Below are 21529 nucleotides of genomic sequence, written 5' to 3'. Positions count from 1 at the left end.
GGAACCGCCAGACTGATTTCCAGAGTGGTTGTACAAGCTTGCAATCCCACCAACAATGGAGGAGTGTTCCTCTTTCTCCACATCCTTGGCAGCATCTGCTGTCACCTGAATTTTTGATCTTAGCCATTCTGACTGGTGTGAGGTGGAAGTAAAAGAGAGGTATTTATTCATCTATTTGGGTGTCCAAGCTCAGGACTTGTTTTTGTTGTTGTTGTTTTTATTTATTTATTTTTATTTTTATTTTTTATTTTTTGGTTGTAGTTGTTTTTTGTTTTTCGGTGTTTTGTTTTACTTTCTGTCTTTGTGTGTGTGTGTGTGTGTGTGTGTGTGTGTGTGTGTGTGTGTGTGTGTGTTTGTCTAAATTATCTTCCTAGCTATGAACAGTTTTTTGCTCCCTACATCTCCCTTTACTTAACACCTCTCCTCTGTCTCCCATGTCAACTCCTACATATTTGGTATCCATTCCATCTGAGCATACATTATGAACATTAATGCCTCCACTTGGTTCTTTACCCTCAGACAATCCTGTCATTCACATGCTAAATTCTTTGTCTTTTATCTATGATAGGGAAAAGTGTAACAGGCATTTAGAATGTTTTGTTTATTTATTTATTTATTTATTTATAAAGAAGGAAAATAGACCTAAATGGATCAAAAAGAAAGTTCATTGTTTATCTCTGTATATATAGTGATCACTCATGAGAAATTACATGGTTAAATAATTTTATAGTTCTTATTTTAATGTGAGACAATTCAGTACCCAAATTAACATATGAATCATACAGATATTATACATAGATATGTGCTTTATCTATATTTTAAGAGCAAAATAACACATATATTTATATAGTTTATTCTTAAACATATTTTATAAATTTATAACCTATATCTTAAAATATGTTCACTATTTTTATTGTTTTCCTTTTTCTGAAAATAGTTTTTCTCACACAATATTTTCTTAATAGGTGTTAAGAAACAGATGTAAACACTGAGACCCATTCATTCATTTGCTCACTCATGAATCACATAAAACCAATAAACTGGAAGCCATGATATATATCTATAGGACCTATAGAGTCCTATAGGAAAAATAACCATATAAATAAAATAAAAGAAAAATGAAATAAAATTTATCAAAAGACAAGCCAAAGCACAACATACGAGACAATGAAACTGCAAAGGTGTTCTTAAGAGCAAATGCTGAAAGCAGGCACTAGATGTCTATTACTTTACAGAGAGATGACGAGAGGGAAGTTTACTTGAGGCATTAAATAAACATTAATTGTGTAACTGAGCTACAGAAGCCTGCATTATTCTATATCTCCAACTGCATGTTCCTGACTTATAATTACTTCATAGTGCATACATGTAACTTTTGCCCTATTCAAAAGGTATTCATAAAATCAATGCAAAATCTTTGTTCTGGTGTTTTTGTTTTGTTTTGTTTTGTTTTGTTTTCTGATTTTAAGTGATGTTGCAGACTGAATGTTGGACTTTGTGCATGAAAAGCAAGAACTCTATGACCTTTTGTTACTGTAGCACTTATGACAACCCAATATAAAATGAGAGTACTACACTTCAGTGTAGCTATGCCCATTTTAACTGTTAACTTTTGATAAGAGATAAAATAAACACAATAACATGCAATTTATAAGGTGATGGTGGAGATAAATTTAACATAGCAGAGCATATTCTAAAAGCTTTTCTTTTATCTTACTGGGTATTCATCAAATACGATGAATGCAGAGTTGTGACTTAAGGTTCTGAAAGTTCCTAATTATATATTAGCTATAGAGTATTCATAATATTTCCCAACACACATGGCTCCAGGAAATAGCATCTAGAAGTATGTGCTGAAGTTAATTACTTCAGCAGCTATCTTCTTTCCTTTTATGTTTCTTTAAGCTAAAGTTATTGTTGAGGAGAAAGTGATAGTATCGTCAAATGAGAATATCAGTAAGCTCTGTGGCACTGTGTTATGAGTACAGTTTCTTCTAGAGGCTGATCCAGGAGATTCAGGGAAAGATATCAACAGTTTTAATACTGCCAACAACACTCTGCGTGCATTTCTCTTTGGCAAGCTAGAGATGAAAATCACTGGATTGTTGAATGTGAAATCTCAGCTCTACTTGAAACAAAGTAAATTCTGTTCAAACCTATGGTCCCGAGCATTTAAACGCCACACGCCCATCACTAAAGGTTTTTTCCAAGATGACTTCTTCCCAACCTCATAAGTCGAGCAATTTGTCAACACAAGGATTTCCCTACATTTAATTGATTCCAGGTTATTCTTGATTAGAGTATACTATCCAGCAAGAAGAAAACCCAAAGGAATCCTCTACCTCAGACCAGAAGCGTGGAAAGAAAGTGAACAACATTCTTAGAACATTGGTTTTTGTAATTCAATAATGATTTATTTACTTATGTATTGTGAATGACTATGGGTCTGTACCTAGACATATGTTTGCATGTATGTGGAGAACAAAGAGCAACAATTGTGTAACTCCTTAGATGCAGTCAGTCTTTTTTTTTTTAAGATACCATCTTTATTTGTCACATAGCTCAGCAAAATAGTCTATATTGCCTAGTCATCCTGGCATACTAAGGCTATGCCTATTCTATGCCACCTAGTAGGATGTATAGCAATTGGTGTTTTTCTTAATCAGTCTCCACCTTGTTTTGAGAATATGTAATGGGCTTGCTGTTTCAGTTAGATTTGCTGTCTGCCAAGCCCCAAGAACCCTCCTCTCTCCCCATCCCAAACACTGGGATTATAGTTGTATACCAGTGCATTCTGATATTCATGTAGGTATATGAACTCATGGTCTCATGCATATGTGGTAAGCACTATATTGTTTGAACTATCTCCTCAAGCATTGAAAATGAACATTTTTCAAAGTAATCAGAAATGTAGTTAAGGGAGTATTATGGGGGATGTAATGAAAATATTATAAATGGTACTTAATGTACATACTAAGTATACATACCCTTGACACTAACGACACACAAGAATTGTGCTTCTTAGAACATTGAGATCTTCTGTGTGTTTTGATTTGTAAAATATTTTATCATCTCATTTAGATAAATTTAACCCTCATTATATACTGGATATCCAAATTCTTTTTCATTATTATGAATATTTTAGTCAGGTAAAACTTTATGTCAACATAGATTTTATATTAGAATTCTCTTTACTCGGTTGTTAATCCAGGTTCTACGACTGTGTGTTTGGGAGCAGCGTGATCAGCACTAATAAATAAGCTACTATCAAACCCAGATGTACTTGATATGTTGTACCTGTTACTCTGACTGATCGTTGGGCCATTAGCATAGTGTGTATACTCATGATCTCATCTTTAGCAACTCGGTAGGTGGCAGAGTCAATAGAATCTCTTTCTAGGAAAATATCACCTATAACATATAGTTGTGTCCCTAAAACAACCTAACTTCTGCACTTGTAAAAGCCACAAACTGTTGAAAACATAATGCCTTGGGGGCTGTAAATGGCCTGTTATATCACAAGCACCTTGCCTCGGTGGAAGTATTCTCTGCCTTGAGTCAGGCAGGGGATGTCTTTGTGTTGAATTAAGTAAGCCCTTGGTAGATATTTGTTAATTGGACCAAATGGAACTAAATGGTCCTTTTACTCCAATACAAAACAATATGTGCTAGATCTCTTCTGGCTTTCCTCCTGGATTTCCTTCACTGTTGCTTTGGGAAGGTCTGTGAATATAGCTCCCTCACCAGTAGGCTGAATCTACATTTTAGACAGACTCACAGGGAGAATAAACCACTTCCTCTCCTTTATGTGGTATTTCTAGGGCATGGAATTGTCTTCCAACTATTGTACACAGACTCATACTAACACACACACACAGTGAGAGAGAGGAAGAGGGAGAGGGAGAGAATGAGAGAGCAAGCAAGAGAGAGAGCAAGTGAGGAGAGAGATAAACTGCAGAGATAGCAAAGACAGTCATTATTACATGAGACTAAACCTGCAAGCCTGGGTTTACATCTAATGTCTGTCTGTAGTATGTTTTTTGTAGGCTATAGGTTTTAACTATTTAAAAAAGAATGTATTGATTGACAAAAAGTATCTAAAGATGTTTTAGAGCACGATATGATAGAAAAAAAAATATATATATATATCTCCAATCTTGGAAATTTACATTTTTTCAAATTGCTCTATTAATTTTACACTCCTACTATAGACTATTGTCATTCCCCTTTCCCTTATCCTCGTCAATGCTTATTATAGCTTACATTTTATATAATATCCATTTAAAAGCTGTAGGAGGATGTCTTGTGGTCTTGTTTTGCATTTCTTTGATGATCAGTTATGATGACTATATTTTATTATAACTATCTTATGTCTTCATTGAAGAAATTTATAGTCCATTTTCTTCTCATTTTAAAATTACTATTCTTTTCTTTGTGATGTGCCTGAATTTCATAGTATTTTGGGTATGAATATCTTCTCTGTTGTACACCTTGCAAACAGTTTTATCTTATTCTGCATCTTTAACACAAACTGCTTTGGTTTATTTCTGGGTCCTCTATTCTGCTCAGTTGTTCTATTTGTATGTCAGCACCAGGCTGTCTTTATCACTATAATCTGTATCATAATTTGAGGTCAAGCTTCGTGATGCATCTAGCTCTGTTCTTTAGAAAAAGTTTTAATGTTCCTGCTCTTTTGTGGTTCCATATGAATTCTTGTATTTTTTTTCCTAAATTTGTGAACTGTGACATGGGAAATTTGATGAATAGTGTGTTAAATCTGTAGATTAACTTTGTTAATTTAGCCATTTCCATGATATTAGTTCTTCCAATGCTGGGGCATGGAAGATTATTTTATTGTTCTAGTACTTATTTGTTTCTCCTTTTCATCTCTTGAAATCTTCTTTGCAGAGTTCTTTTCCTTCTTTTCCTTCATCCTGTTGTTTACTTCTTTTGATTCCTATGTACTATTTGTTGGTATATTATGAATAATGTTTTCTAAATTTCTTCCTTTTTAGAATTATTTATTGGTATATATATAGATGTTAGCATTTGTTTTTATATCTATTTTTCATTCTGCGACTTTTATCTACATGTTAATTAATGTAAGACTTCTATTAGAATCTATATGAAATTTTATGTGTAGAATTGTGTCATCTGCAAGTAAGGATAGCCTTCCCTTCTCCCTCCCTCCCTTTCTTCCTTCCTCCCTTTTTTCTTGCTTTTTTCCCCCTGCTTTTGTTTTTTTTGTTTTTAAAAGCAGGGTTCCTCTGAGTATGTAGCCTAAGTGTCTTAGAATTTGCTCTGTAGACCAGGATGGCTTTGAGCTCATGAAGATCAACCTATATCTGCCTCCTGAATGTATTTTTAAATTTTGAATCCACTTTATAATTTTTTGTTGCCTACTTGCTAAAGATAAGATTTTTAGCACTCTATCAATGAGATTGTGCAGTGGGCATCATGTCTGCTTCCTAATTTCATCGGAAGCTTTGTTAGCTTGTATTCATTGATTTTAATGTTTATAGTAAGTTTGTTATATACAGCCTTTACTATTTTCAGATATGTTCAGTTGATTCCTAATACTTTTCAGGCTTTCATCTAGAAGGCTTTTTGAACCTTGTTGTATTACTTTTCTAGGCATCAAATAATATGTTTATGTTGTTTCTGTGCTTAAATTTATTTATGTGGCATATTACATTTATTGATTTGCATATACTGAAAAAACCGTACACTTCCTGAGTGAAGACCACTTGGTTATTCTACATGGACATCTTGATGTACTTATGAATTTTCTTAGCAAGTATTCTATTGAGCATTTGTATTTGAACTCTTCAGAGAAATTGGTCTATACCTTTACTTTCTAATTCCTTTGCCTTTACCTAGTTTTGGTAACTGGATAATGTATAGTGGTCTCATAGCATGACTTTGTTGATGTGTCCTCCCTCCCCCCCATGTGGAAGAAATTAAGACAAATTAGAATTAATTACCTAAAAATTTCTTAGAATTCAGCAGTGAATCTGTTTGGTCCTTGGCTTTTCTAGGTAGTTTTTAACTGAGTGATAATGTGTCCAGTTTCCTTCTCTTGTTGATTGTGTTTAGAGTTCTATAAGGGAATACATTTCCCAGGCCAATACATCATCCTATCTCTTAGATATTTTACCATCATAGCCTTCAGTCTGTTTTGAGTCATCCCTTGTGTCAGGGTTTAAACAAAGTCTCAGATCACTCTGATGGATAGAGTTTGCAATTCTTTTAATCTGATTGATCAAAGAAATAACTCCTTCTCCATTTGTGCTCTTGACATATTTCCTAATCCATTTGTGCTCTTGACATATTTCCTAATAATCGGTTGATAGTCAATACCTACTTTGTTTCTCCTCATCTCTAACAGAATCAGTTTTTTTCCCTCTGCTTCCTGTATCTTTCACCAATATCTTGTTAAGGATATCGTGGAGATTTACTCAGGCATCTTTTTTTTTTTCATTGATCTCTTTTGTCCTTACAAATTTGCTCTTCCCCTGTCTAGTACAGTCTTTCTGTCCATAAGCTATATGCTCATTTAAAATCCACCATAAACAAGACAAAGCAAAAACCCCATTACTATATATTCTCACACGTTGATTTGCTAGTCAGCTGGGTGACTTCAGTTTATAATTCAGAATAGAGAAAAGGTTCTTTCTCCAGTGAAGCAAAGCCTAGTCTCAAAGTAGGAGGCAGGTGGTAGAGGGAGGGGAGGTTGAAGCAGTGGCAGGATAAAGTCATCAGTGGCCAAGTCAGGTTCCGAATCCAAAGCTTCACTTGGGATCTAAAAGCATTGAACAAGTCCTCTGTCTGATGAATACTTGTGGTCATGGGAATGTAGAAGTCAAGAATGGGGCTCATTTTCATTGGTTCACTGAGGTTGGAAGCCTAGTTACAACATAATGATAGATGGCTGCATATCTACCGTTTAGTCCCATCCATAATGTCGCTCAGATTGGTCACTAGATGCATAGACTCTAGTATAGCAGGCTTTGAAATTGTTGCTTCAATGTCTGTGAGCTCCTTTGAAATCTACTTAGTGGATTCTCTGGAGCATGTTCTCTGGGTGTCTGCACCTCTCTGGCTCTTATAATCCTTCCCCTTCTTCTTTAGGATTCTCCAAGCTTCACCCAAGGAAATCTCTGTTAGTGACTTCAAATGCTGCATACATCACATTATTTTTAGCTTTTGCATTAGTAGAAGCTAGGGGGTATATTTATACATTCCAAAATGACTTGACCACAGGGAAAGGATGTTAAGTCAGACATAGAGGTGGACAAGCAATGACTATTAATTTGGACTAAAGACAGCCTATAAAGACAGCCTAATACAATTTGGACCTGAATTTGCAACTTTGTTGCCTCTACATATCATTCTCATCTGTTCATTGACTTGTAGCAAGTTCTGTGAGAGGTGATAGTTCTTTCCAGGAACTTGGTTCACAGCATTTTGGGTGTACAATACTATATACTGCTTGCTCTTTCTCTCTGTCTCTCTCTCTCACTGGATTTTCTTTCTTGATCCAATTTCTTGACTTTTTTTTAAAAAATCTGATTTCTTTAAATTTTGAAATCCTGTCCTTTATACTTGTTGGGCCTTTTCCTGATTTAATCAATCTACTCCCCAGGCCCCATTTTAGTATGAAAAACAGTATCAAAAATTTGGACCTAACTTCATTGGACACTGTTAACTGGCCTGAAAAACTTAATATCTATACTCCTGTAAGCCATACGTTTCACAGGAACCCCATGAAGTACAAGGTAGAAATACAACTGCTTTTTAAGTTTTCATTTTAAGCTGTGAATGTAATATGTAAGCACATTTTACAAAGTGTTAGGAGGTATCATTTTTATATTATAACGTGAAGAAGGCACCAGAGTGCTGGAGATAAAGGAATGGCACTTCTAGAATTACAGAGCACAGTTATGGCTCAATGTTAAGAGAATCTGATGGTCTATCCTTTCATCTTAGCTCAGACTACCTCACCCAGGGATCCATCACATAATCAGCCACTAAACCCAGACACTATTGCATATGCCAGTAAGATTTTGCTGAAAGGAGCCTGATAGAGCTGTCTCGTGTGAGGCTATGCCAGTGCCTGGCAAATACAGAAGTAGATGTTCACAGTCATCTATTGGATGGACTCAGGGCCCCCAATGGAGAAGCTAGAGAAAGTACCCAAGGAGCTGAAGGGGTCTGCAACCCTATAGGTGGAACAACAATATGAACTAACCAGTACCCCCAGAGCTCCTGTCTCTATACATGCAGTCTCTAGCTGCATGTATAGAAGAAGATGGCCTAGTCGGTCATCATTGTGCAGAGAGGGCCCTAGGTCTTGCAAACTTTATATGCCCCAGTACAGGGGAACACCAGGGCTAAGAAGTGGGTAGGGTAGGGGAGCAGGGGAGGGGGAGGGTATAGGGAACTTTTGGGATAGCATTTGAAATGTAAATAAAGAAAATATCTAACACAAAAAAAAGAAAAAAAAAGAGACTCACAAACAAAGAAACAAAAAGAATCTGATGTCTGAGAAAAGGCTCAAAATAATATTTTGCTGTTTTAAGAAAAGGACTGGCATGTAAATATCCTTTCACATAAATAGGGAATACAATATACTTCAGTGAAGTTAGAGAGCCAAGTATGAACGTGAAAGTATGATCTTTCAGATGCTTGCGAAGACCAACCATGTTTGATGACTATCCAGGAAATCAATGAGACAGACCCATAGTAGCAGAAAACCAGAAAAGGCTATTCCATGGTCATCAACTGTTGCATAAGTTAGGAATCTAAAGCGCATTAACTTTAGCTTCCAGTTAAATTAGATTCTAGGCAGTCATCAGGTGAAGTGACACAGTCTCCTTTGTGAGTTAAAAAGAGACAGTAGCTAAAAACTTTGTGGACTATCAGAATGAGGTCCTCAAGAAATCTTCCCCTACAAAACCAGTGGCAGGAACAGTGGTAAGAATTATATAATTGACTTTAAGAGGCCTCTAGATAGTAAGCAAATGCTTGCAACAATCCCAGTACTATTTAGAAAAAAAAATAAAAGGATGTATTACAATAAATCAATTGGTTTCCTCTGGCATTTTTACTTTGATCATCCTGTCCACTTATCTGTGTTACATGCTCAATTTGAAAACTACCAGCCTTATAACTATTCAAATCATGAAATTCAACATCCCACAAATTACTGGAGGGCCAGAATGAAACAGATCTTCTTTTTTAAAAAAGAAAAGAAAAAGACCATCTCCAAAGAATTGTTGCTCTTGGATTGTGTTGCCATTCTCAGGGTTTGTCTTCGTTTAACCTTAGACTTTGTGCAGGTAGCACTATTTTCAAGACACATGCCAGGAAAAAAAATCAGTAGTTTTTGTTTTGGTTCACAGATATTTTATCAGAGACACCATCTGGAATTAACAAGAACCTGATTTATAAAAATTGTAAAAGAAAAAGCAAAGAAACAGGAAAAAAAAAGGAATTGAAACTAAGATGACAGAAGAACAGGAACTTAAAACTTCACTGATATTCTGAAAATCTTTTTAAAAAAATTATCTTTAATCTTTTCCAGTCCAGTCATTATTTCCCTCCTGTTCTTCCCTCTGTCAGTTCCTCAGCCCATTCCTTACCCCCTTCCCCAAGAGAATGTCCCCACACCCCAATACCCCCAAACACCCTGCCAGGCAACTCCATTCACTGGGCCCTCAAATCTCTCAAGAGTTAGGTGCATCTTCTCTGAATGAGGACAGACCAGGCCGTCTTTTTGTGTATATGTGTCAGGAGTCTCAGACCAGCTAGTGTATGCTGGCCTGGTTGGTGGCTCAGTGTCTGAAAGATCTTGGGAGTCCAAACTTGTTGAGACTGCTGGTCTTCCTATGTGGTTGCACTATTCCTCAAGTTCTTCCAGCCTCTCCCTAATTCAACCACAGGGGTCCCCCCAAAACAGTCCATTGGTTGGGTGTAATTACCTGCTTCTGTCTCAGTCAGCTGCTAGTTGGGTCTCTTGAAGGACAGCCATACTAGGCTCCTGTCTGAAAGTACACCATAGCTTCATTAATAGTGTCAGACCTTGGAGCCTCCTCTTGAGATGGGTCTTAATTTGGGCTGGCTGCTGGACCTCCCTTCCATTAGTCTCATCTCGATTTTTGTCAGGAACAATTTTAGACAGGAACAATTCTGGGTCGGAGTTTTTGCCATACAAAGAGGCAGACTTATTTCACATACTTTGGAAAAAAACTGGCAAGGTTTTGATCTTTCATTCAATGTGGTCTTGATTACTGTGTAAACTGAAAGTGAAGGCTAGCTAAGGCAGAGGTATAAATCACACAGCAGAATTGAAAACGTTATTGAATCTCCTCCATGGCCTCTCAAACGGTCTTTGGACCAAGAGACTTAACATTTCAGTACATACAAAGTAAAAGTAATATAACCTTTGTAGAAATGATCCTATATAGACATCAAACAGAAAAGTAGTAAAAGTAGCAAATGGTAGTGTGGAGTGAATTTCTGATCTTTAGTTACCATATTATATTAGCTAAAATGTCAAGTTTCAATTCATGCAAGGAAACAGAGAAACCAGTTTCATATACAAAATAAACTGACCTTTGGGAAGCTTTGACATCACACTTTTTTTTTAGACAACAACTTAACATTCCACACACTAAAAAGCAAACAAAAAGTCCTTATGCAGCTGAGATGACAGATGAGGGAATGATTTTCTGTCTTAAACATTTCCTATTTCATTCGTAAGCAGCTTCCTTAACTTAGTGCAGTGCACTGTTAGTGACCTGAAGACGGACAGATAGATGCCCGTGCTCCTTATTTCAAGCAAAATGAATGGAGCAAACTTTTGTTAATTATTAGTATTAATTTCATGTTAATTACATTTAAGTAATTTTGAGGAAGCTGAGTTATCAATCTTCTGTTTGAGAACTAATGAAACAACTCACAACTCTGTCATAGACATGAAATTAATTTATGTATGTAATAAAAATAATGATAGGAATTATAGACACACAGTGAAACCATTTAAGAGAAGAAACATATTTAAAATATAAGATTCATGGTCCTGTCTACTAACAGTTGGCAATTACCAAAGAAATAGAAGACTTTAGAACAGTGCAAATCATCTAGAACTCATAAATATCTATAGCTCATCCAAGCCAATAAGAGAACACAGATTTTTTTGTTAAATGCACAGAAATCTTCTGTGACCTGCACAACTCAGAGCAAACGGGAATGAAGAAATGCCAGAGAAGATGGAATCTGGTGGGCCTTGCACTCTGATAAGAGATGCCATGAAACTCTTCAGGTTTATTACATAGAATAGGAAGAGCTGGGCTAGATCTCCATCGGAGGTCTCTATAGGAGAGCTGACTCGGTTTGAGAGGTAGGAAGTCACTACCTATAGTGTTTGCCTACATTGGTTTTAGCTGAATATCAACAGTTGTAAACATGTTTCCTCATCCTGACTGAGGTGGTTTTGAGACTGATCTAGAGAAGGCTTTTCCATTTCAATAAGTCTGAAGCATTAGGATCTACTCCTCACATGGATCACTCTCTAAGAATGTTAAATTTAGACTAACAATTATGTGCAATAAATTAAAAAAATAAAATCACGAGTTGTGTGATGAAATTTAGAAGTCAAAACTAAATTAATTTGAGAAAACGAGGAAATCACATTCAAGCACCCACACATATGCCTATGACTACACACACAAAGACACACACACGTGCACACATATATGTACACACATACTCTCTCACACACACATACGTACATGCAAATGTGCACAAACATACACACATGCACACACATAAGCACACCCATGTACACATACATATACACACACATACATACACAAAGACATACATACACACATATACACATACTTGAATATATCTTCCACATGTATAATGCAAAATCTCAAGCAATAAAATAACATGTGAGTTTTAAGGTATTTGTATATAAATGAAACGACCACATAACTGAGAAAATGTATTGATTATCTTAGTGATAGTCACACCTCTGACCCAAGTATTCAAGAAACCAAGACAAGAGGATTATATAAGAAGCAACTTCAGCTAATAGTGAGTTCCAAATAAGCTTGGATACAGTAGCAGACCTTGTCTCAAAAAGTAACCTATTTTAATTTATTTCATGATACAAATGCTCAAAAAACAAACAAACAAACAAACAAAAAAACCTAGGGATTTAAGATATTCTGCCTGATGTCATTTAGGCCAAATGAAAAGATATATAGAGATTAAAGAACAATCAATGAATAAATAATTGTTTCAGAACCTTGGTGAAGGTGTGATTCGCTACTACACTGTAAAACAGTTATATAATACTAAAGAGCAAATTTTATTTTACTTAAGTTGCAACTCTATGAAAGTTTTACTAAAAGTCAAAGAGTAGACTATAAATACAGAGGAATGGAATCAATATCCTCCTACCTTATGACAATTGCTCTGGAGTAGGAATAGGGGAACTCATGATGGGTGTTTATAGATTTCTGTGCGAGAACTCCTGTTCATAAGATGTTTATCTTGGACTACATCTTCATTCCCCTTTACCTACATTATCAGTACATCTGAATGACACTATGTTTAAGTAAAACAAAGAAATCCTTCCAGTCTTTCTACTTCACATTAGATACATCTTCTAGACCCTCAAGTCCTTTAAAATGTAAGGCTGTAATGTCAGCCACAGGAAGGGGAGAGATTAACAATAAACAATAACATAATCCATCCAAGGATAACTCTATAGTGACTGGAAACAACACTTTCTATAAAATCTACTATCACAGATGCTTATCAAAGGACTACAGGACATTGGTTTGCATCTGTCAGTTGGTGTTAACACACTTCTGGAAGTGCCCATTCTGAACGTACTTCTGTTAACATGAAATTGAAAAATATTGCTGAACAAGATTCTTCTATGTTCACTACTGTTCAATATTTATTGAAATTTGCTTAATTTAGTAACAGATTAGACGTATAAAAACTCTAATATGCATTTTGGAAAATGGCATATAGGAATTTTTTCTGGTTCAATTACATTTAGCCAGGGCTGTAGCAGGTTCCAAGATTTCTTTCCAGTGAAGTGAGTAAGAACCTTCAGTGTAACTTCCTTAGTCGCTTGGTCAGTCTTAAAGAGTTGCCTACTGTAAGTTTATTTGCTGTATGTAAAAGCTCTCAGAACTGTTTCATATTATTATATTTTATCATTTATAATCCTGAATCTATCCTACCTATTTGAGAAAATAATTTTAGAATATACCTGTTTGTGCTGGGAGAGGGTGGGAAAGGAGACATTACAGAAAACCATCACCCGAATATTATTAATCTTTTATGAAAAACATGATCTTGCACTTACCAAGTCTTAGCAGTGTGATTTCATTTTTAAAGTATGAGTGGCATTGTATAATGCATTACACAATACAGACTAACAACTAGTGAGTTCACTGCAAATCCTTTAGACAAGCTTTTAAAAGGAGTGCTCTCTACTTTCTCTCCTCATGTCTGAGCATCCAATTTACTTTCCAGGCCTCCTGCTTTCATTCTGGTACAGGTCTAGAGAAAACATTCATTTTCAGTCTCGAAAAACTGTCTCTAGTTGTCAGATCAAAAAGTCAATTTCACTAACATTACTTAGAAAAAAAAAGTAAAAGGACACATTGGCTTTATGTTTGGTTTGTTTTGACATTTCTTATTTTCAAACTCATGTATTTCTTTTGTCTGAACATCTTTTGCAGTGATTAGAATGTACGAAGACTCTTCTGACCCAGCATAGCCAGATTTATACTGAGAAGATAGTATTTCTAATTAGATACTATTCTACCATTCACGGACCTCCTGGCAGTTCCACGATGCCATAAATACAGTGACCTTGTTCTCCTAATTATAGCTGATCAGTTCTTATTTTGACACAAACTTCTGCTTTTTATTCCTGTGTGATGTTGTACTCATGTGCATAAGCAGTAGATTATATTCATGAGCCCAACCTAACTGTTTGCTGGACTTGACTTTTGCATGTGAGACACTCTACCTGAAATACATTTTCTGCATTTTGCTGTCTTAGAGATTGGTTGCCACACTGAACATCAACAAAGAGTGAAACTTACTTGTATATCTCTTTTCAAATGCTTCTCTTGCCATTGGAAACTGTGACCTTGTTTTGGAAATACAACTTTTAATTTTTTCCCTCCTCTATGATGTATGTTCTTCAGGGACATTTTGCTTTGAATGCATTTTACTCCTAGATGTCAATCTTTATTTATTTTTAAATTTTCAATTGAAGATAGATTATTTTCATATAGTATATTCTGATTAGTGTTTTGCCCCTGCCAACATGTCCCAGATTCTCTCCAACTCACCACCTACCCACATATTTAAAAATCCTACTGGAGATTTGCTGGTCTCTGGAGACAACTGATTTTTCACCAATCCATCAGCAGCTATTGGTTGCCTATGTTATTTAGGCCACCATAATGTTGAAATTTCGTGGGTGCAACTTCCTGGCAATATTTAGAAGACACTATCCTCCCAGTAGCATCCTGGTACTCCAATTCTTATAATATATGTGTTCTCCCTTTTGTGAATTTTCTCTGAGCCTTAGGTCTAAGGGTTCTGAGAAAAATAACCCAGACTAAGAAAAACAATTGCCATATGTTCCGTCTTTTTTATGGATCCTAGCTCAAAATCTTTACATTTAAGTATATACCATGAATTAACTATAGGAAGTATAAAATAGAGAGGGAGTATACTGGGAAGGGAGAAGAGAAACACGTGTGTTATGAAAAGGGTACTGAGAGAATCTGGGGTCTTTTCCTGGGGAGCGAGAGGGAGAAAACACAGAAAGAGAAGGAGAAAGGAGAGGTAATAGATACTAAAGGGTTCCTGAGGAAATAAACAGGAAAATCATTGTTTTTTAAAAGGACTGAGTGTGTGTGTATGTGTGTGTCTCTGTATGTGTGTGTCTGTGGGTGTGTGAACACGTGTGTGTGTGAAACCTGCTTGTGAGTTTGCCATGGGAGCCCCAGGGACTCCCAAAATAATATAGAGAAATGCCCTTGCTCCATTGCGCTCCGTTGTGTCTCTAACATGAAGTTAAGACTATTTTGGAAAGTAGCCCACAGTGTTGACACAGAACTTGGTGGAATCAAGCCAGAACTGTGCTGAAATCCTCCTCCCTAAAGACTAGCTAGCTCTCGTAGTATCCAAAAGTGCATTGCAAGCTGCAAAGAGAGAAAGCGACCAAAATTCTCATCCACCTGTAGAGCTTCCAAACACACCAGTGACCTAGAAAGATTACCTCAATACTGCTATAGTGTCACCTTTGTCCTCATTGTAACCAACACTGTCTAATTGGACTTAAGTTGCTTTCACTAGAAGGGGTATTGACGATTGACTCTGTAAACCTCTTCAACTAACCATGGCTGGAGAGGAGAAACCCTTAAATAGGGACATCAAGGTTGAGAAGCAATTTGTCAAGATTGGGTGAGGAAGGATCCTCACCAGTATGCAGGCTGACTTGGGATCTCACCTAGGCTCTTCATTATGAACACGAGGTCTTGGGAGGATGACTCATGGTTCCTAAAAGGCAGAGATCAATGTTTCTACCAGCCAACAATTATCATCGCTTACTTTGTGCTATCCATAGTCTAATGAATCAAAGCACTGTAATGTATATCAATAACTCAGTTTTACCCTGCTCTAATCCATAGACACAAACATGAACATGAAATAACTTAGAGACCACCTTTGAAAAATCAGGGTCACATGATTCACATATAATTTTATCTGTGTAATCATATCTCATAGGAGGTAGTACAGGGATTGTAACATATTTTGAGAAAGTTCATTTCAAAGTGGAAATGCTTGACCTTTGTTTAAAAATAGTCCCAGAATTTAATAGAGCAGGAAGAAAATATCAAGAACAGAATGCTTCTAAGTATGGGATCTTGAATTTCTGCACAGGTTGGATTTCCAGAAACTTGACCTTATGTATGTTTCAGACAGGTATCATCAGGAAAACAATGGTATTGATTAATTTATGTGCTGAGGTACAGCACAGTAGAATTAAAAAATATAGTTTAAACAATGAAATTGTATACATAATGGGGAATAAACATGTTTATCGATGTACTTTCACCATGTTTCCATGTAGGCCAAACAAGTAGAAATAGATAATACGAATCTACATTTACTCCCTTCTATTGTCCATTGTTGTGCAGTGACCTGATGTAGCAGGAAAACTCAGAGATCAGAGTACTTGGGTTTTAAAACAAGACTGTCTATACTTGGTGTGGGTCTTTTGGTAATGTTTCACAGTTTACTGTAAATCACTGTATATATCACAGAGATGTAATAGAGAATCTACTCTATAGCTTTGACATGAAAATTATTCTATAACAATTCTTTGAGGAATAGCTAGTGCAGTAAATTTTTAATTGGTTCTAAAAGTATGTGAATTAAAAATTCTTTCACTTAAAATGTGCCTTCTTGTTTAAAAATTGTATGCATAGGTTATTCCTTTCTAAATTAATACCCATTATTAGATAGGAGGGATGTCATTATATTATTCATGTGGAAATACAACCTTTACAAATGATATCTTATTTTTTAATTTGAGTTTGGATGTCTAAATCATCCTGTTAATTGATAAGTGTTGTTAATTGTTTTATAGTTCATATTTTATATTTATTTAGAATCTGATTCCCTTGAACATTAGCATTTCAGGAAGTTGTAAAGACATTTATAGACCCATTTTAAATATAGTCCAATATGGATTAATTTATTTTCTTTTTATTTATAAGTTATTAAGTAATATGGTTATATATATATATGGTGAGTCACATTTATTTATAATTGTATACAATTTGTTTTTATTTTATTCTATGGAAAGATATTGATTTTTAGGCTAAATAATCCATGTGGTATGCAAACTATTAATCCCAACCATCCCAAAATGACATCTGTAATATTAGTTTAACCATCAGATTTATAGTATCAAGCAATAACCCCTCCCTATTGTCAGTGTTAATGGTAAAATTTTGTTTGACTGATTTATTTAAGACAGTTTTTAAGAAGCTATTCATAATTAGCAATGCAATATTTAAGAAGGAATTCTGATTAATCATCTTTCTAAAGATGAATATCAAGGTACTTCTAGGCATAAGTTCTGTTAGTTGTGGATTGTTTGGAAAGTGTATCTCGATACTGCCTTATCACTTACTTCTGCATTATACCATAGACTCAACTATTTTTCTGTACTTATTTCACTATATACAATCTATGTCCGCTTTCTTTTCTTCCTCTTAGACAGTATTACTGAAGTCTTCACTAACATTTACGTGACCAGTTTTGGCCCTGTCTCAGATACAGATATGGTAAGTTAACTTTTTAAAAATATTAAATATGTTTCTTAACCTATTGAGAAATAGTGGTAATTTATATTAAGTCAATATTTTTATAGTCATAGAATTCTGCATATAAGACATTTCTAGCCACATCAACAAAAAGTTGATGATGTGTTTCTGGTATATATATATATATATATACAAACATATACATAAAATATACATATTTTTCTACCCAAACCTACCTACTTAGCTGTGAAGTGGCATAGACTTAACATTTAAGAAGAACAATTACATTATTAGTGGTGACTTTCTAGAGTTAATCATTTGCTTGACTTCCATATGACTGATGAGTTTTATGAGTAGATGCTTTGGACCAAGGTTGGTGAGTGTTACAGGAAAATATCCTCACAGTCACTAAGAAGACTCGTTGCATTGTTATACAACATGCACACACAAGACACACATGCAAATCAATCCAAAGAAAACTAGAGTGTTGAAGCTGAGCAGATGATAGTGCACTGTTTTAATTCCAGCACTCAAATGTGACTTTAAGCTTAGCCTGAGCAAGTTTCAGGATAACCAAGGCTACACAAAAACTGGGTCCCCCACACCCTGAGGATCCATCTTATATACAATTGTGAATGCCAACAAGTGCTTGCTAACTGAAGCCTGTTATAGCTGTCTCCTGAGAGGCTCTACCAGTGCCTGACAAATACAGAAGTAGATGCTCACAGCCAACAATTGGACTGAGCACAGAATCCTCAATGGAGGAGCTAGCTAAAGGACCCAAGGAGCTGAAGGGGTTTGCAGCCCCATAGGAGGAATAACAATATGAACTAACCAGTACCCCCAAAGCACCCAGGGACTAAACCACCACCCAAAAAGAGTACATATGATGGGACTCATGGCTCTAGCAGCCTATATAGCAGAGGATGGCCTATTTGGTCATCAATGGGAGGAGAGACCCTTGGTCCTGTGAAGGCTGAATGTCACAGTATAAAGAAATGCCAGGGCCAGGAAGCAAGAGTGAGTGGGTTGGTGAGCAGGGGGAGGGGATAAGGGATAGGGGGGGTTGGTGGAGAAACCTGGAAAGGGGATAACATTTGAAATGTAAATGAAGAAAACATCTAATTTAAAAAAAAAAAAAAGAAAGAAAGAAAAGCCCAAACCAAACAACAAACAAGAAGGAAAAAAAAAAAAAAAAGAAATAAGGAAGGGAAAGGGAAGGGAAGGGGAAGGGGGACAGGGAGGGGGAGGGGAAGGAAGGCAAGAGGAGGGGAGAGGAGGGGAGGGGAGTGGAGGGGATGGAGGGAGGGAGGGAGAGAGAGAGAGAGAGAGAGAGAGAGAGAGAGAGAGAACTAGAGTGTTGAAATTACTGAATTTAGTTGAATTGATGTTTTTTAAATGAGATATGTAAGCGAGGGAGATTGTTGGAATGAAATAAATTCTTAATTACTTGTAAAAATGTAATAGAAATTTTTCTTGAAATAATATTTCTTACTGATACCATGTTAGATTGTGTCACATCTTCTAGCTAATACTTGCTTTGCTTCATTCCTCTGAATGTCTATCTCTCTTGCCCAAGCTACCTCTTTGTAAAGTGGGAGGCTTACAATCTCCTCTACCCCTAAGGCATCCTCTACTTCTGACTATAACACTGGAAGTTACAGGGAATGAGACTCATACCCGGTCCTCCCCATCCTCTTTTCTTCTCCCAGTTTCTTCTTCCCCTCGAAGAGTTCAGGAAAGAAATGGACAGGCCTTGCTTTTCCTTCCATCTTGGTCTTCTGTCAGCTACTTTTGTTTATGACCTGGATGGGACCCAGGGTGAAGGGGTATGAGGCTGAGAGCTTACTATGTGGGAGGGAGAGTGTTGACACAAAAACTGTGAGATCTTTAAAATTCTTCCAAACTTCTAATTAAATGGCCCTGAGACATGGAAACACTCATGGAGTAACATGAAAGCATGATGTTCAACCTAAACTACCCCTCTCTGTGAATTACCAGTTTTTATTTCCATTGTTTGATTTTGTTTTCCTCCATTTCTAAGGATTTATGTCAGAGCTAAGGAGTCATTCAACTACCGTGCTATATTCAGTGTTCAACCTGAAATATTAAGCTTTCTTGCACAATTGGTCAGTACAAGTGGACAAGACCTTGAAGTGATGTCCATGGTGTTTCTAGTAGTAACACATAGACCAAGTCTTATTGGCTGGTTGAAAATTGTTTTGCAGTAAACACTTTTTTTCAGTTTTAGTGAGACTAGTTTTAGTAACTGCTCACAGATTCCAGATATGTCATCAAATAATTAGATTCTATGTAAAGAAAACAGGGAGCAGTAAAATTTTATGAAGCATTATATTGAAAAATTTGAGGGATACTATGAACATTATGTAGCTTTAATAGTTACATTGGTCTCTACCTACTAGCTAAAATAGAGAAATGCTACCAAAGAATTAGATACAGCAATTCTCTAACTCTTTCATTTATTATATTATGAATACAAGAAATAAGTTATTCTAGTAAGAGTTTTGATTTGTAAAGGGAATATTTTCACCTAAAAATTTTCATGAATAGAGAACATTTATTTATAATCAATTTCTAATAGCCTCTTCTGTTTCCTGTTTTGAGATTGAGAACAAAATACTCAGGGCCAAAGCATACACCTGTACTATCAATACTTCCGAAGTTGAGGTATATTTCCAAAGTAAACTGGAGAGAAGTGTGAGGGAGAGGCAGGGAGGGAGAACAGTGAGCAGGAGTGGACAACACTCTTTTATTATTTATGGCAAACTCTGTGCAAGTGGTTTTGTTCCTACTAGTGATAAATTTTACTAACTTTGTATTTCAATGCATTTTCACCATTCAAAAGCATTTAGACAGTCAGAAATTTACTCTTAAGTACATAGCCATGAAGAAATGAACGAATTTTAAATAAATCTAAATTTGACTTAACATACTTTGGTCTCATCAGTTAATAGAACCCAAGTACTTTTATTGAAATATTTAGTAGAGTATTTTTAGTATGCTCAAGACACACTCTTATTTGTGGAAATTGATGATAAACATTATTATTTGTTAATTTAATTGCAATGTACAATAAATATTAGAATTTGCTCACACTTCCAACTATATTTAAATTGGATTGATTTGAGTGGACTTATACTTGATACTATTTAAGTAAAGTCAGTTTTTGATTGTTTTAGATGTCTTTGTATATTGAGGAGCAAACATATCTTAGGTGTGTGTATATGTGTGTGTGTGTGTGTGTGCGCGCGCGCGTGTGTGTGCATGTGAGCAAATATTCACATGCTCATTTTATCTTTTCTTTTTGTTTTGTTTTTTTCTTTTTTAGAAATTATTTTATTTGTTTACATTACAGCCATTGTCCTCCCCCCGCCCACCATGGTCTCTCACATTCCCCATTCCTCCTTCCCCTTTCTTCCCAAAGGTGCTCTCCCTCCCCGCACCAGACATCCCTGTTCCTTGGGGTCTCAAGTGTCTCTAGGATTAGGCATATCTTCTCCCACTGAGGCCAGATCAGGTAGTCCTCTGATACACCTGTGCCAGGGTCCTCTGCCCAGCCAGTGGATGCTGTCTGGTTGGTTGCTCAGTCTTTGAAAGCTCATAGGAGTCCAGGTTGGCTGAGACTGCTCGCCTTCCTATGAGGCTCCCTTCTCCTTCAGCTTCTTCACTCCATACCATAATTCAACTATAGGGATCCCCAACTTCAGTCCAGTGGTTGGGTGTAAGTATCTATGTCTATATCAGTCAGGTACTGGTCAGGCTTCTCAGAGAATATCATGCTAGGCTCCTGTCTGTAAGCAGAATATAACATCAGTAATAGTGTCAGGCCTTGGTACTCCTCCCACCACCACCATGAGAAAGACTACTGTTCCTCCAGTCTCTTCTCCATCTTTGTCCCTGCAGTTCTTTTAAACAGGAACAATTCTGGGTCAGAAGTTTTGACCATGGGTTAGTAACCCAGTTCCTCCATTTGTGACCCTTCTATCTACTGGTGGTAGACTCTTCCAATAGAAATACCAATGGAAATATTCTCTTTTTTTAATTTTTAATATTTTTATTACATATTTTCCTCAGTTACATTTCCAATGCTATCCCAAAAGTCCCCCATAGCGCCCCCC

General features: G+C 36.2%; 1 protein-coding gene across 1 annotated transcript in view; it reads left to right on the top strand.

Annotated features, from left to right (window-relative positions):
• The window catches only part of Gabra2 (gamma-aminobutyric acid type A receptor alpha2 subunit), a 130686-nt gene that overhangs the window by 37906 nt on the left and 71251 nt on the right, over nucleotides 1-21529 (top strand). The window contains exon 4 of the mRNA XM_021163094.2: nucleotides 17344-17411. Within this exon, the coding sequence (XP_021018753.1) occupies nucleotides 17344-17411 (68 nt within the window). The remainder of the gene's footprint in view (nucleotides 1-17343; nucleotides 17412-21529) is intronic.

This window comes from Mus caroli, chromosome 5 (assembly GCF_900094665.2).
Source record: "Mus caroli chromosome 5, CAROLI_EIJ_v1.1, whole genome shotgun sequence".
NCBI lineage: Eukaryota > Metazoa > Chordata > Mammalia > Rodentia > Muridae > Mus > Mus caroli.
Note: the sequence above shows the minus strand (reverse complement) of the source record. Positions and strands in the feature narration are given on the sequence as shown.